At 39.9% G+C, this 18,706-nt stretch overlaps 1 protein-coding gene across 3 annotated transcripts in view; it reads left to right on the forward strand.

Moving 5' to 3' along the window:
- The window catches only part of MLLT3 (MLLT3 super elongation complex subunit), a 485,346-nt gene that overhangs the window by 237,133 nt on the left and 229,507 nt on the right, over positions 1-18,706 (forward strand). For all 3 annotated transcript variants that reach the window (XM_075316277.1, XM_075316263.1, XM_075316270.1), the window contains exon 4: positions 16,907-17,050. In XM_075316277.1, the coding sequence (XP_075172392.1) occupies positions 16,907-17,050 (144 nt within the window). The remainder of the gene's footprint in view (positions 1-16,906; positions 17,051-18,706) is intronic.

The raw sequence follows: 18,706 nt of genomic DNA on the forward strand, positions 1-18,706 counted from the left end.
TTTTATTTTACTAGACCCCGTAGGGTACTATAAGGATCAGCAGTCTGATTGCTTGTGTATTTCTGTTGATGAGAGCTGCAAAGCTTTGATCAGCAAAAATGTACTCTTTAAGACCAGAGTCACACTTGCGTGTGACTCGGCGAGTCTCGCATCGAGATTACCCGTGGCGGCCGCACGCTCTTGGACAGGAGCGGGTTAACTAAATAGAAATACATGCAACTGAAAAGCTCCTGTCTGCACACTCTACAGGAGCTTCTCAGTTGCATGTATTTCTATGTAGTTAACCCGTTCCTGTCCAAGAGTGTGCGGCCGTCCTGGGTAATCCCGATGCGAGACTCGCCAAGTCATACGCAAGTGTGACTCTGGCCTAAGAGCCGCTGCTCTGTTGGCTCTTGCAGGAAGTACGTTATGAGTCCTCACATGAGCCCGAGCTACCATGACAACTATTGGGGCCTCCGATGGCAGTTAGGAACGGAACAATCCCCGCCTCAGCCATTTAACTTGCACTGTCACAATCTGCCATTTCCGTTCGAGAAAGAAAGCAGGTGTGTGTGTGTGTGTGTGTGTGTGTGTGTGTGTGTGTGTGTGTGTGTGTGTGTGTGTGTGTGAGATTTCTGGAATCTCATAGGTTTTGCTGATACAATAAATATCTGCTTTTTACAGTATTTTGTATAAAACCAGTGAAAAAAAAGAACCAAAAACTCAGTGTGAACATAGGTATAAAGATCCAAAAACACAGGCACAAAGATTGGTTTTCACAATGTTTGCTGCTTGAGTCCCCCAACTTTTGGTCACCACTGTTGTCTTGATTAAGTACATTGTTACAAACCCTCATCTGTTTTCAGTCAATCATCTTCAACACAAGATTGAACACATTCGGGAACAGTCCCTTTCGGTACAGTCGTTCCAAATTAAAAATGAAAAAGGTGACAATTTTGTGTAGCTTCTATTCCCAGATCTCTTCTTTCTTCTCTCGTCTTCGTTTCAGTCTCATTGATCTTGAGATGCTGTGCTCCCGTAATTAGTATGGTGGTGCTGGTAGACTTTATTAAATGGATTATTTTATTGAATGGATTATTGAGTTAGCTTTTAAATGCCGCAATTGACCTTTTCATTTAAAGAAATATTTCAATTTTTCAACACTATAATGCTTTGTGTAACCAAATAGAGCTGATGCAGGCCTGGATTCATTGACAAGATGCTTAGTGTTTTCATCATGCTTTCATTAAATGTGCAATTATACGATGGCGTGCGAAGCATTAATAGATGGATGCTAATGTATTATGCAGGTTGGTTCGTAGTTGGATATTACAATTCACAGTGTGTGTATAAAGCATTAACCCATTTAAGACTAAGCTATTTTAGATTTTTTGGGACAATCCAAATTTTAGAAAACCTAATATGTTAATTTATCATAGAATAATTGTGCGGTTTTATAAATAAAAGTACTGTATAATATGGGCTAAAAAAGAAATGTTAGAATTATTTCATGTTTGTGATAGGTATGGTTTGCATTTATATATTATAAAAAGGTGAAAATAAAAATAACTGAAATGTTTTAAATTGTATAAGGCTATGTGCCCACGGCACTCTGTACCCGCGGATTTTGCCGTGGAAAACCTGTAGATTTATCTGGATTTTCTAGATGAATCTGCTGCAGGTTTTAGCAAGTACAGACACTCCCCATGTTATCCTATGGGACATGTGGAGTGCTGTGTCCATGCTGCGGAATCTGCGGCTGTGGAATATGCTGCGGATGTCCTACAGCCGCACATAACTGCATGTCAATTATTCCTGCGGAAATACCTGAGGAAATCCCGACCCTCCACTATGGAGATAGAGGCCGGGACTTCTGCAGGTAAGTCGCATGAATGTACGCAGGTTTTCCGCAGCTATTTCGCTGGAATCCCGCAGCTATGTATAACTACGGATTCCGGGGAGGTGCTGCGGGAAACCTGCGGATATATCTGCAGGTACATAGTCCCGTGGGCACATAGCCTAAATGTGCTATTAAGCCCTTATTCAGACTCAGACATCTGTGATTTTTCTTGTACATAAAAACAGTGGACTTCTAATGTCTTTGATCCGATTTTAAATGGTGTCTGGTCAGTTTTACCGAATCACATTTCATCAGTGATTTTCACATATTTAAATACAACTTCTCTTGTAACATAGGCTACATACTGAAGTCATCTGTATACATAGACTTGTAAGGGCAATTTTTACCTACGACTTGGATCAAAAAAAGGACAGGTCTTTGTGATATTTTTTTTTTTTTTAGGAGGCCAAGTGGTAACTTCCCCCACAAGCACATAGGTTAACGGCCCCTAAATACCATGTGTTTTATTGTTTGATTACAGTACTTAATTTGGACATATATTTAAACCGGTGAGTCTAAAGGTGGCGTTACACGCTACGATTTATCTGACGATATGTCGGCGGGGTCACGGATTCCGTGACGCACTTCCGTCATTAGCGACGTCATTGCGTGTGACACCTACGTGCGACTCCAAACGATCGCAAATAGGTTGAAAATTGTTGATCGTTGACACGTCGTTCATTTTCAAAATATTGTTCGTCGTTTGGAACGCAGCAGACATATTGGTACGTTTGACACCCTGGAAACGACGAACAATATCCACACGACAGCTTTGGTCAAACAATATATCGCTGATCGCTGTTGCGTCGTTTTTGAGATTGTTACGTGTGATTGTTACGTGTGACCACTAATAAACGATCTATGTGCGATCTTGGCAAATCGTAACTACGATCTGGGTGTGTCACGTCGCTCATGAAATCGTCAGATAAATCGTAGCGTGTAAAGCGGCCTTTAGTCCTCATGGTTGTCTAAGGCCTCATTTAGACATCAGTATTTTTCACATACGCAAACAAAAATGGTACTTTTTATAATCAATGTTTGGTCCATGCGTCATCAATTTTTTTTCATGCATGGATAAATAAATTACAAAAGAATGGAGAAGCTTTGCAAGGTTAATCAAGGTCAGTACACGGAGAGTTTCACAGACCCATAGACTTGTATTGACCTTTGTGATCTCTGCTGCTGGGAAAAAAAATGACATTTCTTCATGAATACATAACCGCTCCATAGACTGTAATATTTTCCTGTTGTATCCGTGAAAAACACAGATAAAACATGTTCGTGCAACAAGGAGGTCTGATTGAGGCCTTACACTAACCCCTTAATGACCGCAGGCCATAACATTACTTTCTGAGCCATATAGTTGTAATCACCGGCAGCTGCTGTGGGCAGTCGGTGGCGATTCCTGTACATGTCAGCTGATTTGAACATCTGACATGTGTGCCTCACAGGCTCGGGTCGATCCGTGATCCACTCGTGCCTGTTAACCTGTAAAGATGCACTGTCAAAATGTGACAGAGCGATATAAATGCCAGTCACGGTAAATCTTCACTTCCCTGGCCCCATCACTGTGAACTGATGGTTGCCATGGTAGCACAGGTCATGTGATGACTCCTGGAGCTCACATGACTCACTTCCTGTTTCACCCATCCGAGTGCTGTCTGTAACAAGATGTTAGTATTCCTGGTGATCTCAGCTGTGTAGCTGTGATCAACAGAAAAGAATGAGCGATCAGACTGCTGATCCTTATAGCCCCCTAGGAAGACTGGTAAAATAAAAGTATGAAAAAATTTTTTTTAAAATTTTTAAAAGAAATATAAAAAATAAAAGTTCAAATGACCCCTTCACCCCATTGAAAATTAAAGGGTTCGAAACATAAAAAATATGCACACATTTGGTATCGCCACTTTCAGAAATTCCTAATCTATCAAAATATAACATCAATCTGATCCGCAAACGGCGTAGCGGCAAATAAATTCCAAATGCCAAAATTACGTTTTTTGGTCGCCACAAATTTTGCGCAAAATGCAAGAACAGTCGATGAAAACTTAGAATCTGTGCAAAAATGGTACCATTAAAAACGTCATCTTGAGATGTAAAAAAATAAGCCGTCACTGATAAATACATATCCTGAAAAATGAGAACGCTGTGGATCGCCGAAAATGGCGCAAACGTGCGACACTTTTTTGGACAATCTTCTGAATATTTTTTTAAATTTCTTAGGTAAAAGTAAACCTATACATGTTTGGTATCTACGAACACATACCGACCTGAGGCATCACACTGACACATCAGTTTTACCATATAGTGAATAAAATACCCTAAAAACAATCGTGCAATCACGCTTTTTTTTGTCATTTTTCAGTACACTATATGTTACCCTGATGGTTTCATTGAAAAGTAGAATTCATCTTGCAGAAAACAAGACCTCATATGGCAAGATTGACGGCAAAATAAAAAAAGTTAAGGCTTTCAGAAGAACAGAAAAAAAAGAAAAACGAAAAATCGTCCGGGGGTGAAGGGGTTAATGCTAAGGAACTCACATGCGCTAACTATATATACTTGGCATAACTACCTCTATATTTATAACACACTACAGTTATATCTGGATCAAAATAAAAACAGGCACTAGAGTGTGTAAGTGTACAATATGTTGGGGGGGTGTAGGTTGGAAGTAGCTTCTCTCAACTTCCAGAGGACAGGGTGTGCCGAGCATCGTGTCACCAGGTCCTATATAGACCCAATGACACAATGCGGCCGGCCAAGCCCAGCCGTGCCAGTACTTGTCATGGCTGTGGGAGAGCCCACCGCTAAAACAGCTTTTCAACAAGCTTAATGAGGCATACGAGCAGCATCTGAACTCTGAACTCGACCACGGTCTTCCATGAGAAGTATGTGTTCGAGTATGAGCATCACACACAAGATGTCCGGTACAGTTCGGTTTCTCTCATCCCTAATAGTTATCCATCGCTTCTGAAATATATGTACGACAAGGGATGGCAAGGAGTTAAGGACCACTAACCCAGAAATCACTACACTTGGCGGTTAAAATTAAAAAAGAAAAATTATAGTCTCTGCCTTTGCGGTGTTAGTCTGCAGCGCTTTCTAAGAATGACGGAAGTAGGCAGCTTTTGTAGAAAGTGTTCATAGAATAAAGAAATGGATCTTCTGACCAGTTCTGTCTTCAGCTGTGGGCAGAATAAATGTAACCCTTAAGAGGTGGGGGTTTGTGACTTGAGTCTCTACTGCAGACTGGGCACGGTGGCTCAGTGGTTAGCACTGGAGTCTTGCAGCGCTGGGGTCCTGGGTTCAAATCCCACTAAGGACACCATCTGCAAGGAGTTTGTATGTTCTCCCCGTGTTTGGGTGGGTTTCCTCCGGGTACTCCGGTTTCCTCCTACACTCCAAAGACATACAGATAGGGACTCTAGATTGTGAGCCCCAATGGGGACAGTGATGCCATATGTAAGGCGCTTTGGAATTAATAGCGCTATATAAATGAATAAAATTTATTATTATTATTATTATTATTATTATTACTGCAGACTTGGCACAGATGGAGGCATATGCTGGCGATAATTTTCTTACAACCACATACAGCAGCAATGATGAGCTGGAAATGAGGACAGGACTGAGCTCTTTCAACAAAGCATTTATTTATTTCTCACTTTAATTGTAATACAAAATAGGATTCAATAAAAAAAAAATAGAATTAAGGGAGGCATTACTGGCATTTGTTAAAGGGGTTGTTCCATAAACTACATTTTAATCAATAGATCTTGGAATATTAATTTATATAATTTGATGTGTTTAAAAAATGTTCCTGCGGAGATAATCTTATATATGTCCCTGCTATTTACTGTTTACTTTCTTTAAGGTAAATCCTTAAAAAAAAAAAAAAAAAAAAAAGCAGGGAAATGTTTTACCTCACAAATAAAATATATCTTTGTACCGTGTTAGCCAGTAGAGATAAAAAAATTGTTTAAAAGAACAGAGTCCTCAGTGGTTGATACCTTTTAATGGCTAACTGAAAAGATGGTAATAATTGCAAGCTTTCGAGACTACTCAGGTCTCTTCATCAGGCATGGTATAACACAAAATCTGAAGAGTCACATATTTATACACAACAGGACTTAGAATAGTGCAGTATTTATGGCTAGAACAGCTTGTCCCCCTGCCATAGAGATAGTTCTGTTTCATATAACTTGTTCTTTTTTTTTTTTTTTCTTTTTTTTTTTTTACTGCACTATTCTAAGTCCTGTTGTGTATAAATATGTGACTCTTCAGATTTTGTGTTATACCATGCCTGATGAAGAGACCTGAGCAGTCTCGAAAGCTTGCAATTATTACCATCTTTTCAGTTAGCCATTAAAAGGTATCAACCACTGAGGACTCTCTGTTCTTTTAAACAATTTTTTTACCTCACAAAGTCAGCTGTGATCCCATGCTGTCCAGGCTGTCTTGTCTATTTTTTTTTTTTGTCTCCTCCATGCCTAGGCAAAATGATTTGGTCAGTCCTTGTTCCTGCAAGGTCAGACAAAGCCATTACATAGTACATAAACAGTACAGGCACACATACATTAGATACTGGAACATATTTTTTTTAACACCTCCAATTGTGGATTTTTTTTTTATTCCAAGATATATTGATTAAAATGTTGTTTGTTCATGGGAAGACCCCCTTTTTAAATGTTTGGTTTTTTTTTTTCTTTTCTTTTTTGAGTTTTAAGAAAAAGAAGAAAAAAAACTTTTAGGCTGTGTGCACACGTTGCGTTTTTTACCTCGAAAACGCTGCGTTTAGAACCGCAGCGTTTCAGTGGCAAATTGCATGCGTTCAGCTTTCCCAGCAAAGTGTATGACAAAGCTGAAAAATCAGTGCACACGCTGCGTTTCTAAACGCAGCGTTTTGGATGCCAAAAATCGGTGCGGAAAGAAAAGCAGCATGTCACTTCTTTTGTACGTTGTGGCTGCGTTCTCCCCCATTAAATCAATGATGCGGGTCAGAACACAGCTACAACGCAGTGAGCTGCTTTTTTGTTGCGGTCCGCATGCTTTATCGGCATACAGAACGCAGGCATTTTACCTGGAAGTGAGGTCAAGAGGTTTCCTGTTGACCTCACTTCCTGGCAAAGTTCAGGAAAGCCCCCGGTGTCGCCAAAGTGCCCGCCCCGACCCGACCCCCGACCCCCCTCCCGAAAATCCAACATGGCCGTGCGCACAGCAGCGCACCGGCCGCCCTACTCCTGTCGCATGTGCAATAACACATGCGACAGAAAACTGCTCCCCAGGCCCTGCCAGGTCACCCCCTATTCCCCCCGGTGTCCTCCGGTGTCCCCCGGTAACCCCCGTACCTGTCACAGCGCTGATCCCCCGCGGCCCCCTCCTTCACAGTGCGCGCTGGTCACATGTGCCGAGCAGCTGACAGCTTCCTGTGTTCAGTGTGCGCTGGCTGGCGGCTGCTGCTCGGCACTGTTCAGCTGTGACCCGGGGAGAGTGGGTGCAGATTCTTTGCACCCACTCTCCTCAAATGGAGGGTCTGCACTACTAGAAAATGGGGGACACGTTCCCTGAGCGTACCCCCCATATTCTAGAAGGTGCAGAAGCGACGTGGGACGTCAAAAATGGATTCTGCGGACCCAATTTTTTTTCTTTAAAATAAATTGGTGAAAGAGGATATGTTTTTGGGGAGTGTTTTTTTTAAATTTTTTTTGTTGTCAATTTTTTTTGCTATTTACTGTCAATTAGTTATGTCTGGTATCAAATAGACACCTTGACATCACTAATTGCTGCGCTTGATGCCAGGTAACATTACACATCTGGTATCAACCCCATATATTACCCCGTTTGCCACCGCACCAGGGAGCGGGATGAGTTGGGGCGAAGCGCCAGGATTGGCGCATCTAATGGATGCGCCACTTCTGGGGCAGCTGTGGCCTGCTATTTTTAGGCTGGGAAGAATCCAATAACCATGGCTCTTCCCAACCTGAGAATACCAGACCCCAGCTGTCAGCTTCACCTTGGCTGGTGATCTAATTTGGGGGGTACCCCACGTTTTTTTTTTGTTTTTTTTTTATTATTATTATTTATAAATAAAAAAGAAAAAAAACAGCTTGGGGAGCCCTCCAAATTGATCACCAGACAAGATGAAGCTGTCAGCTGTGGTTTGCAGGCTACAGCTGTCTGCTTTACCCTGACTGGCTATCAAAAATAGGGGGGACCCCACGTCATTTATTTTAATTATTTTTTTTTTTGGGCTAAATACAAGGCTAGGCACTTTTTTAGTGCCACATGAAAGGCACTAAAGGGCGCCAGCTTAGAATATGCAGGGGGGTGGGACGTTATATATATATGTTCGACATCCATTGACACATTTTAGGCTATGTGCCCACAATCGGGGTTTGTTAGCATTATGGGCGCAGAGTGTTTTCCCTGCGTCCATAACGCTGCGTTGTGCAGTAGAAGCACGGTGGAAGGATTTTTAGAAATCCCGTGCCCACTGTGCTTCTCTTCTCCGCAGCATAAACTGACCTGTGGTGCAGCTTCCCGAGCCTCAGCATGTCAATTTATGCTGCGGAGACAAGAGTGTTCTCTGCAGGTAGCATAGAGCTCCACAGCGGCCTGAACCCAAATCGTGGGCATGGGCAGCTGCGTTCTCCCGTGGACAACACTCACATCTCTGCAGGAAGGCTGGCACTGTGTACTGGATGTACCGTGGCACTGTCACTGGATCATGTGGTCAAAAATGCACCTGAAGAAAACGCATGAAAAACGCACGAAAAAACGCATGAGTTTTTGATGCGTTTTTTCCAAAACGCATTGTTTACAATTCTCCCCTCTGCCAGAGGGTGCGGTTTTTTCCGCGCTGAAAAAAATGCAACGTGTGCACATAGCCTTAGTCACCCTTCAGTTTTATCAATTTTGAGGTCATTGGGTTGTAGTATAGACACAACATATTGCTTTTATGTTACGACTATATGCGATTTTCTTTTGTGTTGTTGTGGTGGTTGTTTTTTTTTTTTTTTTTTTTTAGTAATTGTATACCTGTAATATAATGGGTATTACCACAATTTACTCTAAGGGTATGTGCATGTCTTCGGCACTGATGTACCTGTATAGTTTTTGAAGATGCTTCAGGAAAATACTGTACTATTTATCTTGAAGGGTCTCCTTTTTGTTCTGGTTTTGTTATTTAATAATGTATACAGCGTCTTTGCCTTTGGCATCTTTTTTCCCACACATAAAATACAGCAGGCTTTCAAACAGAAGCCACCTTAGAACGCTCAGGTTTCTTCTTTCAACGGCTTCGGGCTTCCAAAACTGCGAAGCAGCTAAAAAGTTGCAAAAGAGCATATGGACATCAAGTTTTTGGTTTTTTTTTTGTTTGCAGTGCATATATTAATTCTCTTGTGCTGCTTGTAGCACGTGTTCAGGTGTGTTCTATTGCCACCTATTGAATGTAGCAATCCTAAATCATTAGTAACCCTTTAAATGGAATCTATCAACAGGCTTTTGCTATGTAATCTGAAAGGCTAAAGCACAGATTTAAGTGGTCATTTATTAAGCTATGTGCTGTTGATTTCTTAAGGAAGGTTTTATCATGAGAACATTATCATTGCGGTGACTAGCTGCCTCGTGCCAAGTCATCAGACCACACCCACTCCTCTGTTAAGCAGCTCGTGTTCAATAGACAAGGTACACAGCTGTGGTGTTGGCGGAGTTAGCTTTCTGAGCTCTACTACATCTAAGAACTTTGTGTCACAATTGCTGCACCCAATAAAATAAGTGATACGTTGTTGGAATCAGTCTCCTTTCATTATGCTGCTTTCAGATGAGGTAGCAAAACCTAGTGATAATTCCACTTAACAAGCCTTGCCTCAAACTGGACACTCCATTTGCAGACACGTGTTTTGGGCTGTTTGTCTTTTATCTGAGAAATAGGAATCTGATTTCGCTAGGTGAGAGGCCTCCAACTGTAAGTATAAGGGAAAATGTTCTTGGAGAGTGTCAAGCTATTGTTAAAGGGAATCTGTCAGCAGGTTTTTGCTACTTCATCTGAAAGTAGCATAATGTAGGCATAGAGATGCTGAATTCAACAATGCTTAACTTAGTTTACTGGGTGCAGCGGGTCCGACAGAGTTTTTAGATTTGGCAATGTCACAAAGCTCAGTGAGCTGCCACCGCCCACCACAGACTCTCTATATATAATGTGTTTAGACAGGGAGCTGCACAGGGGCAGGTGGAGTCTTACAGGTGCGCTATTGACAGTCAGTCACAGCAATGATAAGCTCTTGGAGCTAAAACAAACATTGCAAGTAATCAAGGACTTGTGTGCCAGCCTTTACAGCAATCCTGTCTTGAGATTACATAACAAAAGCCTGCTGAAAAACTATATATATATATATATATATATATATATATATAATATAATATATATATATATATATATATATATATATATATATATATATATATATATATATATAATATACACACACCTATACCTATAATAAAGATGCCCAACCCTATAAAATCTCAAGTTTATTAACCTGATGTATTCTTTTGTCTATTTTTTGACATTTGTCCGTTTACTCTTTTTGAGAATGTGACTATTATTTTTGTGCAGAGCATTGTCTTCAATTTACATAATTATAACATGGCTATTACTAATTAATAGTTTCACCTTCTGTAGTACTTTCTTACTCCATCTGTGATTATTTGTACTTTTTTTTTTTTTCTTGTTATCCATGTGGGCCTAGTGATGTACATTGACTATCATAGTCATTTTAGTCTTCCAGCTTGGATTCCTGACAGTTTTAAATCACTGTACATAACTTACTGACCCTTTTTGTTTTACACATCACAATATATTCATTTTTTACAAGCTTTGATCTTAAATGTTTGACCTATGTGCAACATATTTTCTTTACTTGTAATACATGTAAGAGACTTGCCTTTCCTACCTATATACCGTATACAAGTGCTTCGCAATAAATGAGAATATCCTCAAAAAAGGAAAGGCATATATTTTATATAGCGTCATTACAAACAGTGATCTATTTCAAATGTTTATATCTGTTAATGTTAATAATTATGGCTTACAGCCAATGAAAACTAAAAAGTTATCTCAGAAAATTAGATTATATAAGAAAAAATGATTTTAAACTCATTAATATTGGCCTACTGAAAAGTCTGTACAGTAAATGCCTCAATACTTGGTCAGGCTCCTTTTGCATGAATTACTTCATCAATACGGTATGGCATGGAGGAGATCAGCCTGTGGCTCTGCTGAGGTGTTATGGAAGCCCAGGTTGCTTTGATACCAGCCTTCAGCTCATCTGCATTGTTGGCTCTGGTGTCTCTCCTGTTTCCCTTGACAATACCCCATAGATTCTCTATGGGGTTTAGGTCAGGTGAGTTTGCTGGCCAATCAACAGTGATACTGTGGTTATTAAACCAGGTATTTGTACTTTTGGCAGTGTGGACAGGTGCCAAGTCCTGCTGGAACATGAAATTTCCATCTCCAAAAAGCTTTTCGGCAGAGGGAAGCATGAAGTGTTCTAAAATTTCCTGGTAAATGGCTGCACTAACTTTGGTCTTGATAAAACACATTGGACCTACACCAGCAGATGACATGGCTCCCCAAACTATCACTGATTGTGGAAAGTTCACACTAGACCTCAAGCAGCTTGGATTGTGGCCTCATCACTCTTCCTACAGACTCTGGGACCTTGATTTCTAAATGAAATGCAAAATTAACTTTCATCTGAAAACAACACCTTGGACCACTGAGCAACAACAGTCCAGTTCACCTTGGCCCAGGTGAGACGTTTCTGGCGTTGTCTATAGATCTTGAGTAGTTTGACACAAGAAATGTGACAGCTGTAGCCCATGTCCTAGATATGTCTGTGTGTGGTGGCTCTTGAAGCTCTGACTCCAGCAGCAGTCCACTCCTTGTGAGTCGCCACCACCAAATTTTTTAATGGCCTTTTCTTAACAATCCTATCAAGGCTGTGGTTATCCTGGTTGCTTGTGCATCTTTTTCTACCACACTTTTTCCATGCGCTTAATTACAGCACTCTGTGAACAGGCAGCTTCTTTAGCAATGGCCTTTTGTGGCTTACCCTCCGTGTGGAGTGTGTCCATGACTGCCTTCTGGACATCTGTCAAGTCAGCAGTCTTCACCAGGATTGTGTAACCTACTGAATCAGACTAAGGGACCATTTTAAACGCTTAGCAACTTTTTGCAGGTGTTTAGTAGTAATTATTCTAATTTTCTGAGAACTACTTTTGGGTTTTCATTGGCTGTAAGCCATAATCATCAACATTAACCCTGGCTGCACTGTTCGGGTCAATATGACCCGAAATGATTTTTGAGACCCTGCAGATTTTTTATTAATGAGGATTTGAAACTAGTGGTTCCTTGACTTCTCCTCATTTGTGGAGCTCTACATTATTTTTTTTTTTTGTTTACTTTTTGCTACACGCTGATTGTTACACTTGTACTGTTCGGGTCAATATGACCCGATAGCATTTTATACTGTTCTACAGGTCTCTGATTATTATTGACAGCAAAAGTTATGTTTTTTTTATGTGTACTTCATCTCAAAATGGTGTATACAGGAAAAACCCCTGATGAAAGACCTGAAAAAAATCAGGGTATGCGTGTTGTTCTAGATTTGACTCATGGACTAAAAGGACAAAATGTCACATGTGACAACTTTTTTTTACATCCTATCAACTAGGCCAGATGTTGAAGAAAAAACAACTTACCATGCTGGGTACTATGAGAAAAGACAAACCTGAACTACCGCAAGGTATCCTTAGCAAGAGAGAGGTGTACAGTTCTACTTTTTATTTTTCTGGAAATACAACTGTTGTTTCTTATGTTCCAAAAAACAAACAGGTAATTCTAATGAGCACAATGCACCATGACAATGCCGTAAGTGATAGAGAAGACAGAAAGGCTGACATTATTTTGGATTATAATGCCACAAAGGGAGCAGTTGATACTTTAGACCAAGCAATATCAACATATACATGCAAACGCAAAACCATTCGGTGGCCAATGATTTTATTTTATAACATACTGGACGTTTCTGCATACAATGCATTTGTCTTATGGAGAGAAATCGACCCCGATTGGAACCGGAATAAGCTGCATAAAAGAAGATTATTTCTTGAGGAATTGGGAAAATCCCTGGTGAGGCCATATAATGAGAGCAGAAAAGTGACCCCCAGAAGTGATGGAGCAACAGCCATTGTAAAAAGTGTCCAGCATGCTCAAGAAAGAGCCTCCACCAGCACAGCTACCAGCAAAAAAAGGAAGCGATGTAGCTTCTGTCCATCTTCCTGTGACAATAAGACTAATCTGACATGTGCTGGATGTTCAAAATATCTGTGCAAAGGACATGTGTCTTATTATTGTGTTCAGTGTAAAAACGCATGAACAAGTTCAGTTTTTTTCTTTTTTCTTTCTAAAAAGGTTGAAGTTTTCATGATTTTTCATTTGTTGATTTATAAATTTGTTTTCAAAAACTTAAATTTCATGTTTTAATAATAGTAATGTAAAGCTTCTTTATTATTTGTGTGCAGAATGTCAACAATCGAAGATAATTGCAAAAAGCCTGTGTAACCTTTTTATGAAAAAAAAAAAAATAATTAAGTTTGAATTTAAATTTTTCATTTGTTTATGATCAACCATGTTCACATACAGTATTTCAATGAAAAAAGTATTCAAATAAAACAATTAGAGTAGCTAAAAATCAAGAATTAATAGGTCGGGTCATATTGACCCGGGAACAGTACAAGTGTATAGCAAATGCGAACAGAACAGCAGGGTTAACAGAAATAAACACTTGAAATAGATCCCTCTGTGTGTAATGACGCTATATAATATGTGTTTCCCTTTTTTGTATTGAATTACTGAAATTAACTTTTTGATATTCTAATTTATTGAGATGCACTTGTATGTAAACACAGTGTACTTAAGCAGACCCTTTCCCCAGGGTGATTTGTTCATATGTGGTTTTTATTCACCTTTATTATGTGTTTATTTTTTTATATTGAACCTTTTAAAATATTCTTAATAAACTTGAGACTTTTTTTTTAATAGGGCTGTGCATCTTTATTGTAGATGTATCTTTTTAAACTCATCCCTGTATACAATATGATATTCTGTACTTATAAAGGGATTTCAGGGATGTGTCACTTATTAGGATGTGCGCTGTTGTTTCAATACAATGAGTGTTTTATCAACAGGAGAGTATCACTGCCGGGACTAGCTGCCCTCTTGCCTCCTGGTCCGACCAAGTCCTCTGAGAAACCAAGCACTGAGAATATATATAAACCCAGCGTTTGGTGATGTCCATGGGTTCCAGACTTAAGGCAGTGATTGCCTCCAAAGGATTCGCAACAAAATATCCAATTACTTTTGACCTCCTAAAATGTGGAGTGTTTGTAAAGAAATGTGTACAATTCCTACAATTTCTATCAGATATTTTTGTTCAAACCTTCAAATTAAACGTTACAATCTGCACTTGAATTCTGTTGTAGAGGTTTCATTTCAAATCCAATGTGGTGGCATGCAGAGCCCAACTCGCGAAAATCGTGTCACTGTCCAAATATTTCTGGACCTAACTGTATGTATGTATGTATGTATGTGTGTATGTATATATATATATATATATATATATATATATATATATATATATATATATATATATATATATATATATATATATATATATATATATATATATATATATATATATATATATATATTCTCTTGGTTTGAAATATACCATAGTTTACAAAATAACATTATTATACTTGGATGTGTAGATTCATTGCTCTCCACCCCCCACTGGCACATTTATTTTATTGGAAATATGTTTGTGCACTAGTCCAAATATTTGGGTACTGAGATATGTATGATACGAAATGTATAATTGGAGGGAGATGAGCTAGATGTACCTTTTTCAGCAATGTATATTGCTCTTTTGCATTTATACCAGGGGTGGGCAATTACCGTATTTTTTAGTTTATAAGCCGTACTTTTCCTCCAAAAATGTGGATGCAAAATGAGGGGTAAGTCTTAAAATCTGAATGTAGCTTACCGGGGGGAGGGGGGGTGGAGAGGGGTAACAGGAGGCAGGGACGATGCTATTCACTGTGCTGCCGGCGCTGCTCTCTGTGCGGCGGGCAGCGAGGCACGGGCCATTCTGAAGATGTCGATGGTAAGGGTTTCAGATAACGGCGCCGAGAGTTGGCGCGTGCGCAGATGGAGCTCTCGGCTCAAGTTCTCATCTGCGCACATGCCGACTCCGGCCTATTGATTTCCCTCACCACCGACATCTTCAAAATGGCCAGTGCAGTGAGCGGCAGCACAGAGCAGCGCCGGCTACCCTAGCAGAGAGCCGCAGCCCTCAGTGAACATCTGGGCCCCCCTCTGTAACACCCGCAGCATTGCTGTACTCCAGCACCGCCCATGCCTCCTTTGACCCCGCTCCACTACCACTGCCGCCCCACCTACCCGGTAAGACCCCACTGGATTATAAAACGGACCCCATTTTTTTTAACTTTTTTTTTTTTTAAATCTTTATTTAAATTTGGGGGTGCGTCTTATAATTCGGTGTCTTAAAAAACTAAAAATACAGTATATTTTCCCGAGAGGTAATGTGACAGACTGTGACTGATAAATTCTATACTGTACATTACATTATTTTTTCTTAAAGGGAACCAAACATCATGATTTTCATGTATAAGGTGCAGCCAGTGCAGTACTGGCACTATCAGGCACAGTGTGTACATACCATTAGGGTGCAGCTCGGGTGTTTAGTCAGTGAAATCCAACTTTTATAAAGTTTGAAAATTTGTGAACTTTTTGATTGACGTGTACACCACTCTCCTAATATCCGGGCGTGTTATGGACGTTTATCCACGACCCCCACCCCAGCCGCCTGTTCCGCCCGCTCACTGACCGTATGTAAATTTCTCTCTTCAGAAACATGGCGCCGGAGTTGGCACCTGCGCATAGCGCTTATCTCCGGCGCCATGTTTCTGAAGCCCGCTGTACTTAGTATTTTGCAGGAGAGGGCGGCAGAGGCGCCCTCGCTTCTTCAGATCCCGTTGTGACCGCAGAACAGCTGATGAGAGGACGTGATTAGCTGCAGGTACTCGCGTCCTCTCATCAGCTGTTGTTGTCCTGTTGTGACCACGCGCGCTCCCGCGGTCACAACGGGATCTGAAGAAGCGAGGGCGCATGCGCCGCCCTCTCCTGCAAAATACTAAGTACAGCAGGCTTCAGAAACATGGCGCCGGAGATGAGCGCTATGCGCAGGTGCCAACTTCGGCGCCATGTTTCTGAAGAGAGAAATTTACATACGGCCAGTGAGAGGGAGGAACAGGCGGCGGGGATAAACGTGCATAACCCACCCGGACATTAGGAGAGTGGTGTACATGTCAATCAAAAAGTGCACGAATTTTCAAACTTTATAAAGTTGGATTTCACTGACTAAACACCCGAGCTGCCCCCTGATGTTATGTACACAAAGTGCCTGATAGTGCCAGTACTGCACTGGCTGCACCTTATACATGAAAATCCTGATGTTTGGTTCCCTTTAAATATTTTAGTTATTTTTTTAGGTTTTGCTAATTATTTGATAAGTTAATTGTTGAAACACCGAGATGGTCACTTATGAATTGACTTATACCAGAAATCTGAAGTAAAAAAAAAAAGTTTCAAATTTTTCCGCATATCAGTTTTGTACAATAAATGTTTTTACGGTATTTTTTTTTTTTTCCAACTTTTTGGACACTTTTAAATGCAAATTTGTTGTGATGTCACATTAACAAAAATGTGACAAATTTTTTAACAAGCATATGCTTAAAATAGTCGCTTTTAACGCCAGTGTTTTTGTTTTTTTTGTTTTTTTTTAATTTATTTATTTCATTATCCGTATAGGTGAATACAGCTAGAATTGAAGTAATTACCAGCTCCTTCAATGGGCTTTTTTGTTTCTTTCACAGGAAGAGCCTAAGAAAGTTCGTTTTGATTATGATCTATTTCTGCACCTTGAAGGCCACCCCCCTGTAAATCATTTACGCTGTGAAAAGCTTACCTTTAACAACCCTACTGAGGAGTTCAGGAGAAAACTACTTAAAGCCGGAGGGGTGAGTCTAGAAAGGTTTAATAATTATTTTGGACTGCTTGGATGGAGCTTTTTTGGACTGCTTGTCATTTCTGCCCTTGGGTCGCTTGAAGCTCATTGTGCTTTGGCCATGATCTTTAAAGGCAGTACATATGTTTTGAACAGAATATTTATTTTACTGAATGAAGACCTAGCTAATGATTTGCTGTATTTTGTTACGAAAAAATAACAAACTTTTAAAGACAACATTATTCCATCACAATTTCATACCATGTCTAGATTTTTCTTAGTCAAGGCCGAACAACGTCACTGTAGGGTTGCGAAACGCCTAACTCACACTGCCTGTCTATGTTGTTTGTGTGTGCTATGTCCAAAGTATGCTACAGTATACACCTTCACACTGCTTCTTCCAATTTCCTACTTGCAAAAGGTGTCTGTTGAGAAACTTATCACAAGCAGGAGGCAAGCGAGACTAGCTAAAGGTAGATCACAGAGAAAACACTGAGACTGCAATGAGTCAGAGGACAGAAGTTCTGAAGTTCTCGGATTTTTAATTTCTTAATAGTCTTCTCAAAAACGTTTCACTCTATTAGCCAGCCCAGACTTTTTGTGCAGATTTTTTAGCCTGCAATAGTCAATATATACATATTTTGCCAATTTCATTTAAGTGAACAAGCCCTGTAGAAGACTATTGCTCCGCTTAGTGTTGTCCATATTTTTGTTAGAGATCCAAATTTTTGTGCATAAACTGAAATTGTGGCTGCCTGCATCTACCACTAGAGAAAAAGCCTATTGCATATTGAATTTGATGTATATAGTTCTCTTTTTCCTCGGAGGATTGACTTCGCACATCACTTTTCCAAACTATGGGTTGCAATATTATTGAATTTGATTATTTGGCAAACTTCAGGCCTGCAGCATGTTATCTTCCAAATGTACGCCTATAAAGAGATTTGGAGCCTTTTATACCTGCTCCCAAACCAGAATTATGAATCTGAATCTTACAGCTTCCTTGATTCTATAATCAATACAGTCATGAGAAAAACAAAGTACTCCTTATTTAAAAGCTATGGTTTTAGAAACCAGGACATAATGAAAAATAAGATATCGATTCTTTAAAATTATGTAACTACAACCTCAGATCAACAATAACTCAACAAATTACACCATATGATTGTTTAACAAAAATAAGACAAAATACAGACATTGTAGATGAAAAATTAAGTACACCCTTACTGCTTCCATTAATTAAAAAGGTAAGCTAATTTTGGTTATATGTATGGGCCCTTGTAGCATTCTAAATTCTATAAAGATATGTGTTGCCCCGCATCCTAATAAATTTGTCTCCCATCCTGGTAAGTATGGCCCCCATCCTGGTATATATGTCCCCCATTTTCGGCTCCTTACCGGTAGATCTGTCCCCCCATCCTGATGTATATGTCTCACATCCTGGGCACCATCCTGATTTATATGTCCCTTATTATGTAGCCCAACCAACCAGGTGTATATAGGTGTCCAATCCTGTGACCCTGCGGGGTAAATATGTCCTCTATCCTGCTATATATGTCCCCATCCTAGGCCCATTTCAGATAGAGATATATATATATAGATAGATAGATAGATAGATAGATAGAGATATATAGAGATATATATGTATATATATGTATATGTATATATA

This window comes from Anomaloglossus baeobatrachus, chromosome 1, assembly GCF_048569485.1.
Source record: "Anomaloglossus baeobatrachus isolate aAnoBae1 chromosome 1, aAnoBae1.hap1, whole genome shotgun sequence".
NCBI lineage: Eukaryota > Metazoa > Chordata > Amphibia > Anura > Aromobatidae > Anomaloglossus > Anomaloglossus baeobatrachus.